The following is a 12,268-nucleotide window of genomic DNA, read 5'->3' as shown; positions in this document are numbered from 1 at the left end:
CTCCACTCCCAAAGCAAACACTCTCTGTTTCTTTGTTTCGGCTATCTATCGTACGTGGCCATGTACCATTGCGTTTTCTCAATTACATGTGGAAGAGAGCACGTCATGTTTATGCCACAGACCCTGCCTGCCTATTTTTACAGTGAACTTGTATATGGCTAGGCGAAACCAAAAATCGTCCGTCCCATGTGCGCAGAAACTCGTAGCGCAGATGTGCCACAGAAATTGGTGAAGCGCCACTATTCACCAGTGATCCACTCAAAATGAAGCCGTCCGCGGGCGAAAGCGTTTGTTTTACGTAATTTGGGTAAATCCCACTATTCACCCCTGCTGCACTAAAAATGAAGGGAACAATCGGCAGCAACCACCAATTAAGATACCTAGATAAACATAGCCAGTAATTGAAGAAAACTTTAATAAACCATCGAAATTAACCCAGTGGTAAACACCGAGGCCACAAGTTTTAGCTTCGTGGGTTAACCATGTATATGGCGTGCTCGGGAAGTGTTCCTTTTTCCTCACTAACTTGCATCTCCGCGAACGCGTAGTGGCGCCATTGCACGCTTCACGCTTGATGAACAATCACAGTCACGTGTCATGCTCAGTGATCTCCCACAGCCGGTGCGGATGAGGGAGTGTGACGTCAAACCAGTTCTAAGAAGTTACAACGAGCGCCTGTGACGTAGGCGCGTATCTCCATATCCTAAAGAATGCGGTAGCAAAACTTCCAGTCGCTGTCTTATCCAGAGGTTCACGTGATTTAAGCGCAAACGTCGCGTATTACCTCAGCGGTAGAGCGGAACGCTTGTGTCGACACTGAATCTGGCACTTGTGAGGCTGGTAAAAAAGTGACAACCGCGAAGTGGCACGGCGTAGGTTATTGGCCCCCTAGTGACACGGGCTAACCAGGGACACTGGCAAAATAGCGATAATTATACAACGGCAAGCGGAACATTCATTCACATTTGGCGGCTGTGTAATGACGTCATCGGTGACGTTTCTTCCGAGGTCACGTGACTGTCCTGCATGCGAAGGCGGCCGGAAGTTTTGCTTCGGTGTCCTTTAGTGTTTGGAAGTACGTTACGTGGGAATGCATGTGTGTCATTTTTCGCTCGTCCTCTCTCGAAGAGCAGGTACCGCGCAGAGGTACCGCGCACGTGGCTACTTGCTTTAGACTGTGTCCACTTTCACGCCACGTAGGGGCTTCATACCCTGCAGGCACGATCACCAACGAGCGATCTGTAAACCATGCTTGTTCTCGCGGTGCCCATACCCATAGGCGTGCGCACAGGGGGGCAGGGGGGCCGGCTGCCCCCCTAATTACCAAAGTGGGGGGGGGGGGCGCAAGATCTGCCCCGTACATTGACCCTTATAGTCACCTTAGAGGGGGCGGGGGCGCAAAATCTGCCCTATACGTTGACTTAGTAGGGTGGGGGGGGAGGGGCGCTGCGATGAACCTTTGCCCCCCTCCCCCCCTTATGGGGAACCCTGCGCACGCCTATGCCCATACATGAGTACGCCCCTTTAAAACGCATTTGCCTACCTTTTCTTTTCGTTCCTTGAGTTCGTGCTCTCTTGCTTCCAATCTATGGCCGGTCCTTGTGCGTTGAACGTTTGCAATAGCTAGTTATGCTACGTGCGTGCTCACGCTTTAGTTATATATAGGAAATTATTCAGCACTCATCGGCTAAGCCTAGAAGATGAAATAAAAAAAGCGCCTTTTGCGAATACAGGTTTATTGTCTTCTAGCATGACAGTCGTGCCAGGGCACGCATATCTCTTCTCCCCAGTAAGACGCCTTCACGAAACCGGCGTTGCAGACGCAGCCTCCGTTCTGGCACCGGGTCTTGCACTCACTCGGCCGAGGGGCGTGGCAATGCGGCTCGCAGTTGGACGTGCACACGTGGAAGGTAGAGTGCAGCGGACAGCGCGGCGCGCAAGAGGTGACCGGGACACATTCAACCCATGGGACGTAAGGGTGCCTAGAATATGAAGTAAGCGTTAATGCACAAAAATCAGAAATATTGAACAAAACACTATACGCTGCTATTACTCAGAGGCTGGCATCAGTTGTCGACTTTGCGTTTTAAAACTCGAATGTTGTGTGAAGGCGACACGCCTAGAAAGGACACCTAAAGAAGGGAAACTTACGTAAATGTTCAGGGCTCCTTTTTCTAGCTGCTTCTACCTCAGTTACTTTTCTAGGCTCCAGTGCCACAGAAAAGAGACGTTTGAATTTTTCGCCGCCACAAATCACTATATTTTTCAACGAAATTGTGTTGGCCTTTCATTTCAAGAGGTGAAAGTGTCATAACTACATGATGACGAACACTGATACGAAAGAGAACATTGTAATTCATTAGCGTCAAACAAAACAGAAGCTTACCTATAGATATTGCAGAAAGAAAGTTTCCGAGTTCACAAATGAGTATTCCTCGCCTAGCATTCGAACACTGGACCAACACCTTTCCAGGGTGGTCGCTCCTCCATATGAGTTCACTTACAAGCTAGCAAATGGGAGCATGGGGGTGATCTATTCGAACACTCGACTCAGGATACTCAATTGGAGCGAAATGAGCTAAGCAGAATCCCGCATTGCGGAGAGAGTCGCATGAAGCGGAAACAAATTACTACAATGCCTCTCTTTCATAGTCCTTGCCTCCGCCTCGCGTGCTTGCGTACCACTGAGCTGCAACAGCTGGTCAAGTGCTAGGGCAGCGTGGTGAAAGTTTTGATCTCGTTCCCACTCTCGGAGTCTTCTATTACTCCGTGCTCAAATCTACCATGCATAGCAGAGGACTGAGTCAACCGGACCGCGTTAACCTGCCTACCTCCCACTCCTTCTATTTTCACACACAGGCCAATGCAGAATCAAATCCCGCACAGATTCGCTAAGAAACATTACGCTGACTTCTCACCGCACAAACCCAGGAGTGCAGGCGCATCCTGGAATGCAATTCCGGGTACACCTCTTAGGCAGTGGTCTGTCACAGTAGGCCGGACACGCCGAAGAGCAAGGGTCGTAGTCGGTGTGTGGATGGTGCCTGCATCGGTGGCAATCTGCTATGGTGATGCAGCGGCCCCAGGCGTTGCGCACGTATCCGTGCTTGCAAAGGCACCAGCGGGGCCTACGAAGATGCCACTTGAGCGTCGTCCAGGGCTTGCAGAAGTGGTCGTACCTCAGCCTGCCATCCGTGACGTAGACTTCCAGGTCACCGCATGTCCGATTTTCACCTGAGAAGCAAATCATCTGCACTCGAGATCATACGAGCTACAGCTCGGTTAACTTGGTGGACGTGCCAGCAACACTACTTGGTGACACCAAATGTTGACCGAGTACTCGGTACATCAAGCATTGTTTCGATTATTTATATTTTGTAACCCAATTTAACGTCAACCAGTGTCGCCAAGGCGCAGGCTTGGCGCTTCTTAGACCATCGTGGCACCTCCTACTGAGATGCGACTGCACGTCGCTCTGGAACCAATTAGCGTTCTCGAATTGCTTTAAATTTCAACCTAACTAGGCGAACTCCCAGACAGACGCCCTTGTGTTCGACTATGAGTGGAATAGTTTAAAATTGGTGCCCAAATCCAAATTAATGAAGACGAATGTTAGTTAGCGTCGGTGTGACTCATAGTGGGCCTTTGCAAAATACCTCTGAATGGAAGTGAGTTGGACTCAGATTACAGAGACTCCGTTATTAGACCTAACGAATCACTGTGAAATGGAGCTTCTGTAGGTCTTAGAGAATTTCCCTGATCCCCGATTTCTTGTCAGTGCACGCAAATACATGCTACCTGGCAGGGGCGTAGCCAAAATTTGCATTTTTTGGTGGGACGCGGGGCGGTAACCCTCCTTTATTCATCTTCGGGCGTGTGTTTGTGTGTGGGTGCGTACATATACACATAAGCAGCGTAAAAACTTCGGGGGGGAGGGGGGTTCGACCCCCCTCCCCTCTAATCTCCCCTCTGGCTGCGCCAATGGTGCCTCGATACATACATGCTACTTGCCTGAGCCATCTTCCCCGCAGTCTTTCTCGGGCGCAAGAAAAGCCTCTGCAGACTTGGAAACAGCGTGGTGGTTACACTAGTCTTAGTTTGTACATGGAATCAATTATGTGAAGAGCGGCGCGCCTGAAGTCTTCAGCGGATGCAGGCGAACTACTTCGAATCTCCCTGGGACAACGGCAATTCGCCGAAGCTTTCTGAAAAGTTTAAAATTGAAAACTTACCAAGCCAACAACTACTTACGGTGGCTCATGAAGAACACATTCGATAAGTTAATTTTGCCGTACCTGCATGAATTGGGGCTACGTGTTTACACTTTTTAACTGGTACGTGTGCAGCGTCGCGAATCATGCGTGAAATGAAAGCGAACATGGAAAGCCATGCGTAGAAAGAAAGCCGTCTGCTGTCCCATTACCTAAACTGGAGGATGGTCAGGGAGGGGTGCTATTAACGAGATTTTGGCAGAAATGTGGCGCGGATTATGAAATCCTAAATGTGCTAATGCGTACACCGAGCTCGTGGACGGAGAATTGCAATGCTTGTTTACAAGGGTGCAAGACAAGATATCATCATACATTACAGGTCTTGATGAAAATGCAAGACAGTTGAACCCGGATATATCCAATCTGAAGGGGATCCCAAGAAAGTTCTATATACAGGTAATTCGATGCACAAGTAATTTGATCCCTCGAAAATATTTCAAGTGGATTTTGCAACAGTGCAATAAGACAATAATCCATTATTTGTGCCATATGTGCGGGTTCGACTGCACACTACGAAACTAACGTTTGAGCACCGCTGTTTTACCAACGCGAAGTTTTACTGGCGCTGCGACAGCCAGCGCTCAATGACCGCCTGGTCTTGTAGCGTTTGCCGTCGCAATTGGTGTTCGTCAGCTGTTCATCTCACAGAACAGAGGTTGCTACTCTTCACTAATGTTCATACCTTGGTACATCACACATCATGTACATACGCAGATGGTTATTCATCAGTCCAAATATTTCTTTTACGTACCAATCGTACTGCAGTTCAATATAGCATATATTTTCGTGCTCGCTAGTGGGCTTGCACACTTGCTCAGAACTATTACGAACACTATTTTCTTTATTTGACTCCGGATGCGTCTACCCTTTATCTGTATCATTGAGCTGAAGTTTCATATTATGCCCCAAATATAGAAGGCACTGACTTGGTGACGGGGCCCGTCAGCGCAGTACCGTCGTAAAAGTGACGGGGCCCGTCACCTTAGTGTAAATTGTAATAGTGACGGGGCCCGTCATACTAGCGACGTATTTCTAGTGACGGGCCTCGTCATCGTAAAGCGGTGACTACGTTGACGGGGCCCGTCAGCGCAGAACCATCGTAAAAGTGACGGGGCCCCTTTACCGTACATTTTTGGTCGTTTTAGACGCCCTCGTCGTGTGGCGTTCATGGCCTAGTAGTTACTTGTGTGAGGCAATAAAGAAAAAAAAGCGTTCATGGCGTAGTTGGTTGGCGCGCTCTCTATGGAGTGTTAGGGCTGCAGGTCGTCAGTTCGATTGCTCCCGCTTTTCCTTCCTTTTTCTTCAGGTTATGCGTCAACATCAACGTTACTGCTCTGACGGAGTCGTAACTTTTTCCTTCATGTCTGCGGCGGTTAGACAGCCCTAGCGTTCGGATGATGCGTTGTTCCTAGGCTTGTGCGAATATTCGAGCAGTTCGCATATTCAAACGAACATTACAGTATTCGAATTCGCTTCGAAACGAATTTAAATTCTAGGAAATTTCGAAGTATTCGAAACGAACGAATAGACATATATAAAACCGCATGTAACCCCCTCTAAACGTGGTTTCACTGCAGTATAGGTGTGTCTTACCGTGAACACACCTTTCCAGGAGAAATCCGCACTGCCGCGAAGCCCCACTTCAAGGTTAAATGAACATGCAGTAAAACCTTGTTAATTCAGAGTCACCGGGACTGTGACAAATTTAATTAAGCGGGTTTTCGAATTAACCGAACATACAAAAAAGTCACAGTTTCGCCGCAAGGGCGAAGCAATGAATGCGATAGCAAAGAACTAATGCTATACGAAGTGAGGCTCGCCAATGGATACTCTCAGTTTGAACAGCGCTTCTGTTGCAAAGGCGGCCGAAGCAGCGAAGGAAACTAGCGTGCTTCAAGTGTCGAGCTGTGACACTTGATAGTTCGCGCTCATCTTCTGTTTGTTCGTTTAGCGGCGTCCCTGAGCTCGAGTGACATTCGTACGCGCCGTAACATGAGCGCGGACATCACGGTGAAAGCGTGAAACATTCCTCTACCCCGCGCCACGAGAAAACCGCGCGAGCAGACAGCGGAAGGGCAAGCTTCTCCCATGCGCAAATATAAGAAGCGAGCGAGCTCGCCGACGACTTTTAAATGCGCCCGTCGGGCTCCTAGCGCCACCTCGCTGGTAATGAAGAAACGCTTATTATCGCCTTCTGTCTCTGAGTCCGTCCAGCGCTAAATGGTGTGTATATAACGCTCGCCGTCAGCTACGTGCAGGATCTGCGTTTCGTGGCGTAGTGGATAGCGCCGCTCGCTGCGGAGCAAGAAGTCCCTGGTTCGATTCCGCGCTTCGGAAGCATTTTTCTGAGTTATTTTTCTTTGGGGCCTTTATATATATATACATACTTATACATATACGGTGCATGACGGCGGCGACGGCGACGGCAAAAATCCAGCCGAGACTGTCCATATAATTGCTATCGCAATAAAAAAAAGAAAGAGGAAAAAAAAACGGTCTCGTGGTCAATGAAATGCGCGCCTGTGAAAAAGACGTGCTTCGCTGCAACACAGTGGTGACACACGGGCAGCATGTCACCTGCTCCTCGCAGCGTCAGTGCGTCATGATGCGGCCACTCGCCCATTCTTTCTGGTAAAATAAAGAATGTAATAATGACCAGTGTGACGGAATTCGCGATGTGTTCTGGGTGGAAAAAGAGGATCATTGAAGCTTTCGAACTGAGTTTTCGAAGTAGGCGTTGCGGGCAAGTACTCCGCCAGCAGTGCAAGTGCGCAAATTGCTGGAGCAACCGCCAATCGGAGGTTCACACACATCGCGAATTCCGTCAGACCGCCCTTTATTAATTTCTCTATTTTGCCTGAAAGAATGGTTAAATCATGACGCATTGACGTTGAGAGAAGCATTCGTGATGCTGCCCGCGTGTCACCACTGTGTTGCGGTGAAGCACGTTTTCTTTTCCGCAGGCGTACATTACAGTTGGCACGAGACCGCCTTTTGTTTTGTTTTTTTCTTGCGCAGGCAGCAGCGAGGCTGGGATACTCACTTGTCACTCATTAGCAGGGGCGTAGCCAGAACTTTTTTTCGGGGGGGGGGGGGGGGGGGGGGGGGTGGGGAGTTCAACCATACTTTATGCATGTTCATGCGTTCGTTTGTATGTGTGCGTGCCTATATACGCAAGCAAAACTGAAAAAGTTCGGGGGGGTTTGAATCCCCCAAACCCCCCCCCCCCCCCCCCTTGGCTACGCCCCTGCTCATTAGTATCGCTACAGTGCATTGCCTTGTGGCTCCTAAGGGCCATCGTTTCTGCGGATTTGCGGCTAAATCGGGATCGGGAATTGGCACATGGAACCCAAAATTTTTTAATTAACCGGGCTGGTACTCACTGCCGCTTCAAATTATCCACTCAGATTTACATTGAAAAATAAAGGGCCATAGAAATCCTTCTAATTATGCGGGATTTCGAAATAAAAGTTCGAATTAATGAGGTTTTACTGTATTACCCTCACATCGATTCATCATTCTTTAAGTTTAAAAGCTTATTGTTATACCGGTTTATATGCTCTAATTATAGTAAATTTTAATTAACATATTTTACAGGTTATCACTTGCATTTCACCGAAAGTCAAATCCTGCTACTACTCAAAGTTGCTTCGAATTCGCTTCGGACCTAAAATTTACTATTCGCACAAGCCTAGTTGTTCCTATGCGACCTCGATCAGTTCTAATCGCGCTGAATAAGAGATGTTTCCATTTTTTTTTTCTTTTTTCAGTATTGTTTCACAATACCGTCCCGAGCTTTCGGCAAGTCAACAATAGTTACTCATTCGTGGTGACACGGCTCAGCGTGGGAGAGCGGAGCCCGTTAATCAGCATGTCGCTGCGCCGCTGACGGTCATGCGCTGCGCATGCCATGATGGGCACAGCGAGGACAGCCAGTCAAATCAGCAATGTTCCCTCCGAGATCTCTTTCAACCACGGAAAGCAATTCTAGAAAAAATCCAGGAAGACTTCAGGCGCAGGTGGCTGTTTTGGTCGGCGGTGCACGTCAGTACGAAAACATTTCGGGGGGGGGGGGGGGAGGGGGCAGCAGCGACGCAGTGACATTGGCGGCATGCTGATATGCAGCGTCAGCGGCACAGCGACATGCTGATTAACGGGCTCCGCTCTCCCACGTTAAGTCCGTGCTACCACGAAGGAGTAACTAGTGTGACTAGCTGGAAGCTCGGGACGGTATTGTGAAACATTGTTGAAAAAAGAAAAAAAAAGACGCAAAAATTTTTTTATTCAGCGCGATTAGAACCGAGGTCGCAATAGGAACAACGCATCATCCGAACGCTAGGGCTCTCTAACCGCCGCAGACATGAACGAAAATGTTACGACTCTATCAGAACAGTAACGTTGACGTTGACGCATAACCTGACAAAAAAAAAATCAGGAGGAATCGAACTGACGACCTGCAGCCATAACCCTACGGAGAGCGCACCAACCAACTACCAACTCGCCATGAACTTCGCACGACGTGGACGTCTAAAACGACCAAAAATCTACGGTAAAGGGCCCCGTCACTTTTACGGCGGTACTGCGCTGACGGGCCCCCTCACCATAGTCACCGCTTTACGACGACGGGGCCCGTCACTATAAGTACTTCGCTATTATGACGGGCCCCGTCACTATTACAATTCGCACTACGGTGACGGGCCCCGTCACTTTTACGACGGTACTGCGCTGACGGGCCCCGTCACCGTAGTCAGTGCCTTCCCGCATCGTCCCGATGCCAGCCCCGACAACACTTGGCGCCTTTTTGGTGCATTGTCCCTTACAACAGTTCTAGCTGTGCAACGCGGTGTATCGCGGTAACGGTGCATGATCCGAGCCAGCCTCTCCAAACGTGCGTGCACCGAGGGGTCCATCCCACAGAAAGGAACGCCGAAACGACACAACAGCGATCGTGTTCACGAGCTGGCCCTGGCACGTCATGTGCACGTTACCTTGCGTGCGCATGACATGTTGATGCGTCTACGTCATGTGATCCTACGGCTCTGATACTGAAGAGGGCAGGAAAGGGACTTGGCTTGCGAAGGCTAAACGGGTCTAGTGGCAAGGGTTTCAAGATCGCCTTCTTGCATCACGGTTTCTCGGCTTATAATGAACCAATTTGAAACATTCTTGTGGTGAAACGCTTTTCATTGGGCATGCAACAACTCCCAGTGTCTAACTACAATTGCTTATGTCACCTCGTGAGCTGTTTTTTCAGAAGTAAATTACAAAGAAAACAAGAGGCACGTGCGCACCACATTTTTAATTTATTTTGATCTAAACCCTCCTTTCCCCTGACGGCACTCCACGGTTTCGCATTCGTTCTCCACCTTCCCGTGGCTGCACAGAAGGACCTTTGAGGCAATTTGAGGTTAAATAGTGCTCGTATAGGTGGCGTTTTTAAAAATAGGCATTTATAGGCACTTTAGTGATTTAGGCACGAACCCCAAAAATAGGCATTTATAGGCACTATAAAAACACCATAAAATCCCTTCTTAACCTCTAATTCATGCTCATATATCAAAGTGGCACGATAGGAATGCAAGGAACAAAATAGGCATTTGCCTAAAATCCGGTCTCTACTAATTATCATTTCCTCTGGTTTTGATTCAGACTTAAAAAGTGATAGTATTCGCACAAGCCTAAAAAAAGAGTTGAACTGAGAGTCGCTCTGGTCTCTCGAGCAGGGACCGACAAGTAGCCAGAACGTGTGATTAGATCCTAATGGAAATCAAAAGACCGTGAATCATAGTGCCAGATTCAAGCAACGCTTTCTCGATCTCAATAGAATTTATATTTTCAAATCGCGTTTAAAAGTCACAAAAACCTGTCACATCGCGTAGCCTAGCGGAACAGCCTTGAAGCTGGATTACAGAGTTGTTCACTTTGCTGTACGCAGTCTGACGCTTTTATGTGCACCATAATTAGTGCTCGAAATTAGAGTACGTATATTATTTCCGCCCCCGCTGTATTCTGTGCTGCTCACGAGGTAAAAAAAGTTGCACACTGAGAAGCAGTGCTGCCTTTGCGGCAACTAGTGGACATGTCGAGCAGTGGCGCATGCTTGCACTCTGCACGCATGCGCAGCAAACCTCCGCGCACAAACACGAACCACTCTCGCACTCACCTCTCACTGTTTGCAGCACGTGCTGCATGTATACGACTTCATATTTCGCAGATAAAAAAGAAATTGAGTATAAATGTTTTACGGCGTTTTATTCACCATTCCGGGAATAAACACTCTGACCGGCAAGCTTTCCATTAGGCTAAAGAATACAGGCACCAATAAGATTGGTTGCACATCCCTTTAAAGCTTTTGCATCAAATATTTAATAAAAACTGGAATTGGTAGCGAAAGTTAACTGCCAAATTATATATCGGGACGGAATGACCAAAAGGGCAAATTATGGAATACCAACGCCATGATGAGTCTGTACTCAATTTTTGTTTTGTAAAACTATCACTCAGTGGAGCTGACTGTCATAAGCAAGTGTCCAGTGTCAATGAAGATGTATTTACTTCAAGCTTGTAACCCTCCTGCTGTTTGTAACCCCTTCCGCTCTTGCTGACTTCAATATCAAAGTCAGCAATACCACTGCACTCTTGCCAATTGAGTGTTACACTGAAGTGAAACACTCAATCATTAGACTGGTAAGGTATTATTTGAGAACTTTAACACCTTAATTCACGATCATGGTACATTATTAAAAGGAAAAATGTCCAAGCCTCATTTTTTAATTTCATGCCGATATCCCCTACCTGAATTGCCAGCATTATGTCACTGATCCCAAAGTCTCTTTTTGTATTTTGGCATCCTCAGTTTAACAAAATACTAAGCTGAAACTTGCCATGTTTTGTTCTGGCCCATGGAACACAATTTAATCCTTGTTTACTGATAAAAAATTACATACGCCCCATCAGGACGCCACCAAACTTCATGATGAAACAGGAGCAAGTGCGGGAACTGAAAGGCACAGTAACTAGTACCTGAATTTCTATTTGCACATTTTCTGGTTCACCAGGCACCTTCTTGCAAAACTCGTGCGTCTTGATAACGTGGAAGAGAAATTCACGAGTGAAATAATTTTGACTTTTAGTGTTGCTGAAGTAATTGTGGCCTGCTTTACGATCAATTAATGTATGTGCCCAGAAGAAAATGAGGCTGCAGATAACTGTATGATATACTTGTTCTGATTAGGTTGCTGATAAACAGCTAGTAATGAGATTGAAAATGCAGAGTTGTGAAGCTTCATTGATAACAATTAAGCGTGTCAGAACTATGACGTGATGTTATCCACAATTTCTTAAGGAATAGACAGCGACGCTGCCACCTGTTTTTGCCCATAAAGAAATGACCATGAAATCCATCTATTATGATTTCAGTTAAGGCATTAGCCATATTACTGACCAAGATCACGATCAAAAGAACCCAATTCAAAAGCTTGCAAGTACTCCCAATATTCACATGCACTGATGTTGCAGGAAGCATTGCACAGAGTGTTGCGCAGACTCAGAAAGTCTCTGAAGTGAAAACTCTGAAGCCACAACAGAAAAAAAAAAGGGCCAGGATTATGACACACTCAAATCTGATGTGAATAAAGTACAGTTAGCGCAGTCAACTTCCTGCTGTCAAGGTAAATGTGACTGTGCTGTGGAGCTCACGCTACAGCTGCTTGAGGTTGACCATTAAGACATCCTCCCAGCAAACCACCATTCTGGGATGTCGAAAAACTGAAACTGCAAAATATGTTGTAAAGACTGCAAAGTCGAGCGAGAACATTTCACACCTGTGCTTCCTAAAAATCAGGAAATGCAGGACCGCACGGCACAAGTGACTGCAGTGTAATGCCTTTATAGCAATATATCCTTGGTAATGATGAAATTATTGAGCTTTCTGAATATTCCCATTGCCCATACATAAATATAAACCACATTTAACGATACAATTAGCAGCAACATAT

The 12,268-nt window shown here is 47.2% G+C and overlaps 1 protein-coding gene across 1 annotated transcript in view; it reads right to left on the bottom strand.

Annotated features, from left to right (window-relative positions):
* Positions 1-1,720: 1,720 nt before the first annotated feature.
* Positions 1,721-12,268, bottom strand: part of LOC119401630 (zonadhesin) — a 297,434-nt gene continuing 286,886 nt past the window's right edge. The window contains exon 5 of the mRNA XM_049418805.1: positions 1,721-1,982. Coding sequence (XP_049274762.1) covers positions 1,736-1,982 — 247 coding nt within the window. The 3' untranslated portion in view covers positions 1,721-1,735. The remainder of the gene's footprint in view (positions 1,983-12,268) is intronic.

The sequence above is a fragment of the Rhipicephalus sanguineus genome, chromosome 8 (assembly GCF_013339695.2).
Source record: "Rhipicephalus sanguineus isolate Rsan-2018 chromosome 8, BIME_Rsan_1.4, whole genome shotgun sequence".
Taxonomy (NCBI): Eukaryota; Metazoa; Arthropoda; class Arachnida; order Ixodida; family Ixodidae; genus Rhipicephalus; species Rhipicephalus sanguineus.
The sequence above is the reverse complement of the archived record's forward strand: the minus strand, read 5'-3'. Positions and strand labels throughout refer to the sequence as shown.